The following is an 11,800-nucleotide window of genomic DNA, read 5'->3' on the forward strand; positions in this document are numbered from 1 at the left end:
AGGAAAGGGAAGCTTCCTCTTGGATTGTGGGTGTGTCTCCACACACCTCTTTGTGTCGCGATCAAGCCCTGAGCCACTCTCGTGCCCACAGGGATGGTTTGGGACCTGGGAACCCCAAAGTTCCTGGAGAGCGGTTCCCTTGGCTCTCCCTAGCTGCTATGTTCAGAATTTGCTGTAAACCCAAAGCCTGAATGCCAGGAGAGCAGAAAGTCCCCTCCCTCCCGCAGAAGATTCTGGATTAGTGGCTGGTACAGAGACAGGCATGGCCATCAAGCATGATGACCCGCCCCACCCCCAGCCTGCTGGTCCCACAGTACGGAGGAGAAAAGGCCAAAAGGTTGTCAAGCACAGTTTCCGTTGTTTCTGTTGTCATCATTGTTCAGGAGCCTTGGCTTTTCTTTTTCTCTTTTCTTTTCCTTCCCTTTTTGCATTTCTTTACTTGGGCGGGTGGTCCCTGGGTCCTTCCCTTGCCTCCCAGTTTTGCACACGCCCTCCCCACCCTCATCACCGCCTGCCTTGCAAACCTGAGCACGGGAGGTCAGAGCAAAAGTGGAGCACGACCACCTTCAGCCGGGACCTTCAGCCCCTCTGCCCTTGCCCCATGCATCCCTCAGGAGTGCAGTCCTGTTGCAGAGGGTGCAGGCATCCCTCCTGCTTTGGCTCTGGGCCGCTGGAACGGGGCTGTGGCTTCCAAGCCTCACCCACCCTGTCCCCTTCGACGGAGCTCAGGGCTCCGGGGAAGGCCGGGCGGCGCTTACCTGGGAGGGCAGAGGGTGGGTAGCGAAGAACGGAGAAGTAAGTTCTTGTTAAGTGCAGATGGTCACAAGCCGCAGAAGAGAAGAAAGCAGAGCCAAAGAAAGGTGGGGGGTGCTGTTTTAGAGAAAGGTTGTCTGGAACAGCCTCCCAAAGGACCGGTGTGTGAGTCGAGTTCTGAGGACAGAGAAAAAGCTCGCACGCGACACTGGCAGACACGCACGGTCTAGACGGGGGACAGGGCAGCTGTGACGCGGCTGGGGGAGACTCGAGCTAGCTGGTCGGAGGCACTTTGGCAGCCGCCCGCTGAGCTCTTGCTGGCCGCAGGCACTGTGCTGGGTGCCAGGAGCTGGGGAGGTCAGCGAATGGGTCAGACTCCAGTTTTCGGGGGCCTTTGGAAAGGAGACAGAGGAGAGAATAATGGGGGGGGTGAATTGAAGGTCAGCCACAGTGAGAGATGGGAGGGCTGAGGCTGTGAACAGAAAAGGTGATGGGGAGGCGTGAGGCTCAGTCCCCCCCTGGCAAAGAGCCTTCCCAGCAGCGGGAACCGCTTGTGCAAAGGCCCCGAGGCAGGAGTGTGTGGGTGGAGTTCGGTATTGTACAGTCAGGAAGCCAAGGCCTGGGGCAGTAAAGAGGAATGAGAAAGAAGATGCCTGAGGCAGGCCCTGACTTTGCACGAGACACGTCTATGAAGGGTTTAGACCCAGAAGGGTTTAGACCCACCAGAGGGTGTGACAAGTTCTGGCTTTTCTTTGAAAGGATTGCTTGGGCGGCCCTGCAGAGAATAGACTGCCGAGGTCAAGGGCAGAGCCCCAAGTCTGGAGATAGAGGCTTGGGACTCACTAGCAGACAGATGGTAGTTAAGACCTTGGCTGATCAGATCAGTTAGGAAATGTGTGGGTGTAGGGGAAGGAGAGAAAAGGTCCAAAGATGCACCCTGGGGCCCTCAGATGTGAGGAGATGGGGAGAGGGCAGAGAACCATCTGAGCCGGGAAGCAAGGGTGTGGCATGAAGAGCACTGCATGCGCAGATGGGGAGGTCCCTGGGGAGCAGGGCGTCAGGAAAGAATCAGCCATTGTAGGCAGCTAGAGAGGACTGTGGCCCCAAGAGTCTCTTTTAAGATAAGACAAACGTGTAAGCTCACCAAGGGAGGGGACAACACCCTTGAGTGGGTGCAGGGGTGAGGTGCCCAGGCAGTGCGGGAGCAAGCAGGGCTGCCTCTCAGACATGGGGAAATGGGGGGCACGACGGCCTCCGTCGGGGTGGGACAGGAGGCTGTGGGAGAGCCCTCCAGCCCCGGCCTGACCGGATCCTCCTCGGCTCTCCCAGACGCCTTGGCTACAACTCAAGGGAGGCATCTTTATCAGAAAGTGCTTTTCCTGTCTTTCTTTTCCTCCTAAATTATCTGACAGTAAAATGGACTTTTTGGGGGGGCTGGTTCAGTTTGGTGAATTCCTGTACTGCATGGAGTGGACCCAGGGCAGCCCCATCGCCTGCTGGAATGCGTGGAGCCCCCCACGTCAGCCAGGTTGGGGAGGGCGGGTGGGAGTCAACAGTCAGAGACGAGGGAGGCTGCGAGGGGCCCCGGAGATGTGAGCCATGCAGGTGGGAGCCAGGGAGGACCACGGGGTCTCTGCCCTTGGGGGTTGTGAGAGGCAGAGAGGGCCCCATCGTGAAGAGGGTGGGGACCTGGGGGCCATGGGACACACTGAGGCAGGGTTCTGGGGTCGGGAATCCAGGAGCCTCTGCCATTTGGCCAGAGCCCTGCACGAGGACCCACAGGACCGGACGACCGGGGCTGACCTTCAGCCTCCTGCAATCTGGTAGACCCGTCTACCACCCAAGGGGACATGAGGGACAGAGGGGGTGCGAAAGGCGTGTATGTATGCTGGCCCCGACAGCCTTCAGGGTGGCAAGGCCCCTTGGGGAGTGGCAGAGATGGAGAGATGGCCCGAGGGACTCCCCCTGCAGCTTGAGGAGGCGCTCCTTCCACTCGGCCTTGGTCACTCTTTTGCTGGGACCCCCTGAACTCTGCTGTGGGGCCGTTCCGAAGCCCCCCGTGTGTGAGCTCGGGTCTCCGGGGCAACCCTCTCTCCTTGAAACGTTTGCGGGTTCTCACCAAACACATCCCAGGAGGTCGCGGTGCCCTTCAGGGTCGGGTGGCCTGAACGCGTCCCATCAAAATCCCAATACCAAGAAATCTGTTAACAGCCCGAGGCTTGAATGCGGGAAAGTGGGACCCAAAAGAGACTTGGGATGACACAGGTCTGCGTGAGCAGCCCCAGGCCCTGCTTTGGGGACTGAGCGATGGCTGTGCCAAGCTCTGTCGAAAAGACGAGACCAGTGACGAAGACAGTGATTAAAGGGAGTCTGATTATACTTGGGAGGAGCACCCTGAGGGAACATTCCAGAGCTGCAGAAGCTGGAGAGGGAAGGGCGGGCTGCCCTATTTGGGCAAGGACTTTGGAGTTCAGCCAGGCACAGGGAGTCCTGAAGGTGGGTCTGACTTTGTGACTCAGTTCTGAAGGAGGGGACAGGCTCAGCGAGAGCAAAGGGTGTAGTTGGGATCATCAGATCATTGCTGCCAAACTTACCACCAAGGCGCCCAGGGTCAAGGGCAGCAGGATCCGGCTTGCTGTCCTTTCTGTGGCTTGAGGGGTGCTGCCCACAGCTGGAGCAGGTTCTCCAGCACCGGCGGGCCAACAAACGTCCCGGGAGCCCCCCCACCCAGTGCTGGCCCCAGAAAAGGCCCAAATAATGAGGCCACATCTGCAATGACAAAAGAATTCTCTTTCATTAATAATATGAACGATTCTCGCCTCAACTTTGGGGTTACCCCTTTCTCAGAAGCCAGTCTGGGAGAGTTAAGAAACTGAGGGCGAATCGTTGGCCGTCTGTAATCCAGAAGGTGTGACTTCCCCGGATTCAGAGACAGTCCTAGCCAGATGTAAGAACTGGAGTTAGGAAGCCGAGTTTCACGGAGCCCTCTGGTGACTTTTGGCACTCACAGGGCTGCGAGGCTCACGGGGCTTAAACTGATTTCACAGCGCTGTGCTTGGCCGCGCACGGACAGCTCCGGGACCCAGACCCTGGAAGGCCCAAAGGGATTCATTGTCAGCGGTGGGATTCACGGTCCAAATCAGGGGGCAGCAAATTTCTCTTATAAAGGCCAGGTCTCTGTCGCAACGACCCAGCTCTGCCCTGGGATCTCGGAGAAGCCAGAGACAATGCAGAAATGAATGGGCATGACTGCGGGGCTGAGAGCCTGTGTTAGCCCAACACCTAGTCGAAACCAAGAAAGCCAAGTCCCAGAACCTGTGATGTGGAGACGACTGTGGGACTGATGCTGTGGCCACCCACTCACACAGGGAAGAGCCGGCTTTGCTGCTGGCTTGAGCTTCTAGAACCAAGAGGGAGCCCAGGTGGAGGGGGACCAGGGAGGGAACGAAGGGAGGCCTCAGCTCTGTGGCTCGTAGACCTGGGGACGTGGGCACTCTTGGAAGTGAAGGTGGGATCAAAGAGACCGAGGGCCTCTTTCTGGGAGCAAGATCCGGCCGGAGGTGTGGGGGGCAAAGGGCGCCTGAGTTCAGCTTGGGCCAAGGGCCACCGTAGCCGGGGACCGGGGCACTGTGGGAAGCTCTTCCCCGTGGAGAGTTATGCTGATGCGACGTCTGTCAATGCCGGTGGAGCAGCCAGGGAGCGAGATCTCGAAAAGAGGGAGATTCCAGGGACCAAAAGAAGTTATGTGGCTTAGAAATTGAAGAGGAGGAGGCAAGCGCAGGCTGGGAAAGGCTGGAGGGGCAACGAGCGCCGGACTGCAAAATGCCTGTGATGGGGGCGCCTGGGGGGCTCAGTGGGTTAAAGCCTCTGCCTTCGGCTCAGGCTCAGGTCATGATCCCAGGGTCCTGGGATCGAGCCCCACATCGGGCTCTCTGCTCCGCGGGGAGCCTGCTTCCTCCTCTCTCTCTGCCTGCCTTTCTGCCTACCTGTGATCTCTATCTGTCAAATAAATAAAATAAAATAAATGCTACAGATGTATTTAAAGAAAAAAATTCCTGTGATGGCAGGAGACACAAAGGCTGAAGTGTCTGTGCAGGGAGACAACCAACCAGAGGCGCCCAGCCGCAGGCAGGGGCCTGTCGGAGGCATGAGGCACGGTTGCGTTGGATCAGGGCATCCAAGCAGGACTGGCTTAGGGGATGCAGTCAAAAGTGGAGCCATTTTCAGTGGAGGTGGGCGGGGCTGGGAGATGGGCCGGGGCTCTGGGGCGCCATGAGACAGAGGAAGGAGAAGCGGGGGAGACAGGGCCTGAGCACCCATGACATAGGAGGGCCAGGCAGTGGCAATTCAGGGAAGCCGGGAGGAGTTTCCAGAAGGAGGCCCCGTCGGCTGTGTTGGGTGCCCCTGAGAAATCAAGTAAGACGGAGACACAGAAGTCGCCCCTGAACATAGCAGCAGGAAGACTGATGGCCATAGGGGCACGATGGGGGCTGGTGACTGTCACGAGAGCCGGAGGGACAGAGAAGAGGTCTATAGAGAAGCCAGGAATGGAGACCCGCTTGGGAAAGGCCAGCAAAGGGCCCACAGACTGGGGACTTTCTCTTATCAGAAAGTTCTGCGGACTTTCTGGTAGGAGGAAGCGGAGAGTCCACTCCAGCATTCTCCCTGTTTTGAATCGTCTTCCTGTTCCACCACATTGGAGTTCAGATTTGCCCCAGGGCCCAAGGCCCCCTCGGCCGGTCCTTCCCTTCCCAGGCCTGCCAAAGGGGAGGTAACAGCCCAGAGTCTCACACACTGATCGCTCTCGAGCTCCAAAATACCTGCCCAGGTCAGCCTAGAGAAAGCCACTGCCACTTGTCCTGCGTGTGGACCAGATGATGAGATGGGGACCCAGTCCCGGGAGCCCTTAGCACAACCAGGCAGAGCGGCCCCGGTTGCTCCATTCCAGCGGAAGACCACCGACGTGGGTGGAACTTGCCGGCACCAGCCAGCCACTGACTGTCTCCTTCCTTCCTTCTTTCCTTCCTGCCTGGCTGCCTCCCTTTCCCTCCTTCCTCTCTTCCTGCCTTGCTCCCGCCCTCCCTGCCTGCTCCCGCCTCGGGCCCCTGTCCTCCCCGCTCCCACTCCAGATCCGGGTGGTGAAAGCATTCCGTAGCTCGCTCTACGAGGGCCTGGAGAAACCGGAATCCAAGACCTCCATTCACAACTTCATGGCGACGCCCGAGTTTCTGATCAATGACTACACCCACAACATCCCGCTCATCGACGACACGGACGTGGACGAGAATGAGGAGCGCCTGCGGGCCCCCCCGCCCCCGGCCCCCAACCAGAACAACAACGCCATAGACAGCGGCATCTACCTGACCACGCACGGCACCAAGTCAGCTACCTCGTCAGCGTTTTCTTCCAGACCCGGGAGCCCGCTCCACAGCGTGGAGACGTCCCTCTAGGGGAACTGCTCTCAGCGCGCCCCGCACACACGCGCACGCGGCCGGACAGCGCGGGCCTGCGAGGAGGGCACGGCCAAGGTGGCTGCAGGGGTGCTCGCGCGGCACTCGCGGGAGGCCGCTCCACCCCAGGCTTCCTACCTGGCACTGAGGAGGAGGAGGGAGAAACTAGAGCGTGAGCAGAGCTGCGTTTCCCTTTTTTCTATTGAAGCATTTTTTTTTTTAAATGAACACTACAATTCCTCCAGACGTTCGCAGTTCGGGCTGTGCGGCGGGGCGGGGGCTGAGCTCGGCTTATGGGACGTTGCGTCGCACCCCTGCGAGAGCGAGCGGACGGACAGGTTCGCGCAGGACGCCCGGCCAGACACACCCCCCCCCCAGCCGCCCGCAAACGGACCTGCACCACTGAGTGCCCCTCCCCCAGGACACACATGCGGTCTGTATGTGTGCGCGTGTGTGCGTAGCTGTGTGTGTGTGCGTATAGACACATACGTACATATATGACCAGATGCATATTTAAAGAATAAGGAGCTATTTATCAGCATGATATTTCCATTCCTCTTATCAGGTGTTTTCATTTTGAAATTTCATTATTTACTGTGGCAGGTTTTTTTCAGGGAACGGGACTGCGAGAGTATCTTTTCGGTTGCTTGCTCCCCGCCCCCATCGCTGCCCCCCACTTTCCGCCCAGCCTCCGTGCTCCAACCCGGTCCTCCCTCCCGCACCGTTTCTGGGAGTGTTGCTGTGGAGATTTCTGAGAAGGTCGGGGAGAGAGACACGAGGCCGGGGCGGTTAGAATTGGAACTTTGGCACTTTGAGACCCCTGCCTATGGGGGCGGGACCCTTCCGGTGGAATTTTTTATTTAAAAGGAAAATACCAAAGTATTGATGAGAATGATCCCCTCCGGTAGGTGGAAAGGGGAACTTTGCTTCCCCTGCCCTTCAGTTTCAACTCCAAGTCCTGAATTCTGGCTGGCGGGCTTGCTTTGTCCATGCCCCAGCTGCCGCCCCCTCGGGAGCAGCCCCAGGAGAGCCAGGTCCGGAGGCGGGGTGGGGGTGGGGAGAGCACCAAGAGTCAGGCGGAAAGTGGCAGAAGTACTGTCCAAACCCCAGAGGAGCTGATGTGCCCACAACCAAGAAGTTGGACCGAGGGTCCTGCAAGTGACTGGGGTCAGTTCTCAGTCACCACCTGCCAAAGCACTCATTCAAGGACAACTATGACCCACGCAGGCGTGGCTCTGTGTGTGCAGCCACCCACGGGGACATGGGGGAAGCCGACGCGGGAGCAGAGCCCCTGGGGGCCCCTGTGGCTCAGCCCCATGAACCCAGAAGGCTGAGGAGGTGAGCTTTGCGGCACCAGCCGAGCACCCTGTCTGCAGGCGGGAGAGCTGGGCCTGGGCTCCCCAGACGGTTCCCTTGGGGACCTCTCCCTGCCGTATGGGCACTCCTGGTGCCAAGCCTCAATTTCCCCTGAACGCACACTAACCAGGGAGGGAAATGCAGAAAACGCAGAGGGTCCTTTACCTGCTGAACGCGGCTGTCTCATGTTTTGCCCAGAGGCGGTTGAGGCCCGACCTGGCCTCTCACTTGGGCCCGAGGCTGAGCAGGAGTAGTCAAATCTCAGGCAAAGGAGTTCCAGTTAGACAAGAAAATCCCACTTAAAATGCCAGCTACAGATAACTTAAAGCCATCCCTTTATTCCAAAGGGCACATTGAGAATGTTACCCATTTGTAAATTGTTCCCTAATGTCCTTGTTCAAACAACAAAAAGGGCAACTCAATCTGTTGAGGGTCTGTGTGTTCTTAAACTAGAAATAAAATTGGAAATCTTTCAACTGAAGAAGATAAGGGGCGTATGCTCTGCTCATGGGCTTCTTTTCATTCCCTGCTGGAGACACCTTGGTAGAACGAACGGTCAGCATAGACCAACCGCCCTCACTGCTGCTGTACAAAGTTGCCTCCTGTGTGTGTCCATTGTTTAGTCCCTAGGTTGCCTTTCCTCGGGGTGTGGGGTTCAGAAAAGGGGCGCTGTGACCTCCGATTTTCGCTCTGGCTAAGGGACCTGTCTTGCGAGGAAGCCCCCCTCTATCGAGCATATTATACGGAATGGCTTGGTCAGCTGTGTTCAGTTATTAAATATGTTTTACATTCTTATCTGCCTGTTATAAAGATGAACAAAAATTATCTTAATGAGGAAGACCAGATGCATAATAATTTAAAGTCTGTAGTTGAATTTCCTAATTTGAAGAATAGACCAAAATTTCTGTGTATTAAAAAGAAAAAATGAAAGGCTCCTACAGTCCCAGTCTGGGTAACATGTGTGATTGATTAGTTGGTGAATTCTCATTTGCAAAGAAAAGGAGGTGTCTTCATCCGCTTCGCCACCACTGAGATGAGCCCCAGGGATGGTAGAGCTCCGCCCCGGGTGTGCAGTTACCCGTCCAACCCTTCTGGAACGAAGAAAGGGCTTGCCTGCCCTGTGGGGGTCAGAGGCACTTAGCGAAGGTTTGCATGGCGGTCCTCTAATTGTCTGCACCCAGAGGGGCCTCACCTGAAGGTCCAGGCCGGCGTCCTCCAAGGAAGGCGAGGGCAGGGGCCACAAACCCAAATGCACGTATTTTTTTTTTTTTTGACTGCGGCAAAATACATACACCATAAAAGTCATGCTCCAGTTTTAAGCAATGACATGAAGTACTTTCACGGTGCTGTGCAGTCATCCCCCCATCCGTCTGCAGAACACTTTTATCTCCCCAAACTGAAATCTGCTCACACTGGACACTAATTCCTCATCCCGTGCCCCGCCCTCACAGCCCCGGGTGCCCGCTGGCCTCCGTGTCTCTCGGGGTCTGACCCCTCTCAGAAACCCGCAGCAGTAGCTGAAACCGGCTGATGTCGCTCAGCACTGTGTCCTCAAGCTTCATGCGTGTTTGTAGCCTGTGTCAGAATTTCCTGCCTTTTTAAAGCTGAAGAACATTCCATCGTACCGCTGGACCATATTTTCTTTACCCACTCATCCACCAGGGGACACCTGGATCGCTTCTACCTTTGGGCTTCTGTGAATCACGCTGCCGCGAACACGGGTGTACGAACACCTGGTTGAGTCCCTGCTTTTGGGTCTCCATCCAGAAGTGCGATTGCTGGGTCACTTGGTAATGCATTTTAATTTTTTGGTTTAGTTTTTTGAGGAGCTGCCAAACTCTTTTCCAAAGCAGCTGCATCATTTGAAACCAACCCCAACCCCCCCCCCCCCCAACCAGCAGCGCACAAAGGGTGTAATCAGAATTCCTCTTTAAGCCAAAGCCAGGGAAAGAAAACCCATTATTTCTGTCATTCACTTGCTCGCCGGGTCGTACCCCTCTCCGTCCCTTCGCATGCCTGCAGCGGGGCACGACTGTGCCCTGCGACCCAGCCCCTCCACTCTGCCAGCAGAACCACAAAGGCAGCTCTGGTCCAAAACTTGCAAATGACCACCACGGCCACGGGGCCAAGACGACCCACATCGCCTGTGCCTGTGTTTCCATTTCGCCACTCCACACTTCACCCCTTCAAACTTGGCAACGCCAGTGGATGCCTTTTCCAGGGAAGCTGCCAAGAAAGGAGAAAAATGGTTTCTGAGTTCCCTCCCAACCACCAGAGCCCATATGTCTAAAAAAGGCAGAAAGACCAGTAAGAGCAAACAGCGGACAAACAAACAGCAAAGAGACCTTGCTTCACGGAGGTAGGAGTCCACCTTGAACCGTGAGGCTGAGCGAGTCTAGGTGGGGGCTCCACGCCATGGGCAGGGAGCTGGCACCTTACGGAGGGTGTTGCGCGCCCCCCACATTGCTCATTTCTGCCGCGGGAGACAACTGGGCAGCACCACAGCACCATCCCTGCACAGAGCTGGCCCACAGTTCACCACCCAGGAGCACCCCGGGTGCAAAGGTGCAGCCGGGAGTCTGAGGAAGGCCCGGTAGGAGTTGACGAAGCACCACACAATGGTGGTGGCGGGGGGGGGGGGGGGGGGGGGGCTAAAATAACAAGGCCGTCACCCACCCCTGTTCCGGGGGCCAGAAGGCCGGAATCCAGGTGTAGGCAGGGCGGCCCTCCCCCTCCCGAAGGCTCTGGGGCTGATCCTTCCTTGTGTCTTCAGCAGCTGTGGTTGCCGCCGTCCTGGGCCTGCCCTGGCTGGTGGGCGCCACTCCTCCTGCCGCCGCCGCCCAGCAGCCTCCCCCCTCCGCACGGCCCACCGCTGCATCTTGCAAGGCACCAGTCGTCTCGGATTCAGACCCCGTAGGACCTCACCTCACACTGACAACAGCTACAGAGAGCCTATTCTCAAACAAGGACCCATCCCCACGTTCCAGGAGTTGGGACACAGACACATGCTTTCGGGGACACCATTCACTCAACCGTGGCTGGAAAGGAAGAGACCAGCCAAGTTCCTCATAGAACCCGGATTGCCCCCCTGCTTCCCCCGGTTTGATGGGCCAGGCAAGGCCCGGCCATTTATCACTTTACAGTAATTAAGATGTGCTCTGGACTAAGAAGCTCCTGGAAGCTTTAGGTTTTAGGAAATCTCATCTCCATCCCTCACTGCTGACCAGGGCCCCCGTCTCCCTCCCGATGACGATGATGCAAAGGGGGAGCTCCCGGCCCCAGCTGCATCAAGGAAACAGAGACGACCCCCACAGGGTAAGCGCTGACAGGACAGGCCCACAGGCCAGCATGCGAGGCCCGCAAGGCCCACCGCGCAGCACGACAGACACAGGGGCAGGTTAAGGGATTTTAAAATAGCAATCCAAAAAAAATAAAAATGAAACGAGTGATCAGCAATCCCAGTCTGGGATCATTTGGTCCAACCTGCTCAATTTACAAAGTGGGAAACTGAGTCCCACAGAAAGAAAAAAAGGGGCCTGCTATGCATTCGTCATAAAAGGAAACCTAGAGCTACAGGATCTCCAGAGCCTGCCCCCAGCCCCAGACCAGAGCCTCCGGAGCCACGCTTTCCCGGTTCGGGAACAGGGGCCCTCAAGCCGGGGGCAGGGATGTTCACCAAATCCCCAGAGAGCTTTAGCCAGCCATCTTCCCTTCTTTCTGGTAAGTCCTGGGACAGGGGTGGGGAGCAAAGAGACGGGAACCCGCGCAGATGCAGAGAACTCTCCAGAGGGTTTTCCCATACCCTCCACCCAGCCCTCCCACCAGGGCGGGGCACTGTTTTCTGAGAGCTGAGCAAATGACCTCGCATGAAGTGTGTGGGGGCCGGCTGCCTCACTGGAGGCTCAACCTTAAGAGAGCCGAAGAAATGGAAGCTTCCATAAGAGCCTGTGATCTGGTCAGGGGAGAGAAGACAGAGAATCCAAAAGTGAAACATCTGTTGCCCAATTCCATTCAGACCAGCAACAGGCACTGGCCAAGGGCAGCGCCGGGTCAGGGCGGGACAGGCGAGGCTGGGGTCCAGGGGGCGACACCGGGGCCCAGCCTGTGGGGAGGAAGCACACAAGGCAGACAAGGTCCTTTTTAAATAGCAGAAGACAGAAAGGAGCAGCGGGAGAGCGAGAGCTGCTCACAGAGAGAGGCCTAACTCCTCACCACCCGCTCCGCGCTCAGAGCCCCGGCTC

General features: G+C 57.3%; 1 protein-coding gene across 3 annotated transcripts in view; it reads left to right on the plus strand.

The window, feature by feature from the left end:
- ATP2B3 (ATPase plasma membrane Ca2+ transporting 3) overlaps positions 1 to 8,483 on the plus strand; it is a 58,747-nt gene extending 50,264 nt beyond the window's left edge. For 2 of the 3 annotated variants that reach the window (XM_045995792.1, XM_045995790.1), the window contains one exon: positions 5,883 to 8,483. In XM_045995792.1, the coding sequence (XP_045851748.1) occupies positions 5,883 to 6,203 (321 nt within the window). In that variant the 3' untranslated portion in view covers positions 6,204 to 8,483. The remainder of the gene's footprint in view (positions 1 to 5,882) is intronic. The other variant, XM_045995791.1, reaches the window with a different exon arrangement.
- The last annotated feature ends 3,317 nt before the right edge of the window (positions 8,484 to 11,800 follow it).

This window comes from Meles meles, chromosome X, assembly GCF_922984935.1.
Source record: "Meles meles chromosome X, mMelMel3.1 paternal haplotype, whole genome shotgun sequence".
Taxonomy (NCBI): Eukaryota; Metazoa; Chordata; class Mammalia; order Carnivora; family Mustelidae; genus Meles; species Meles meles.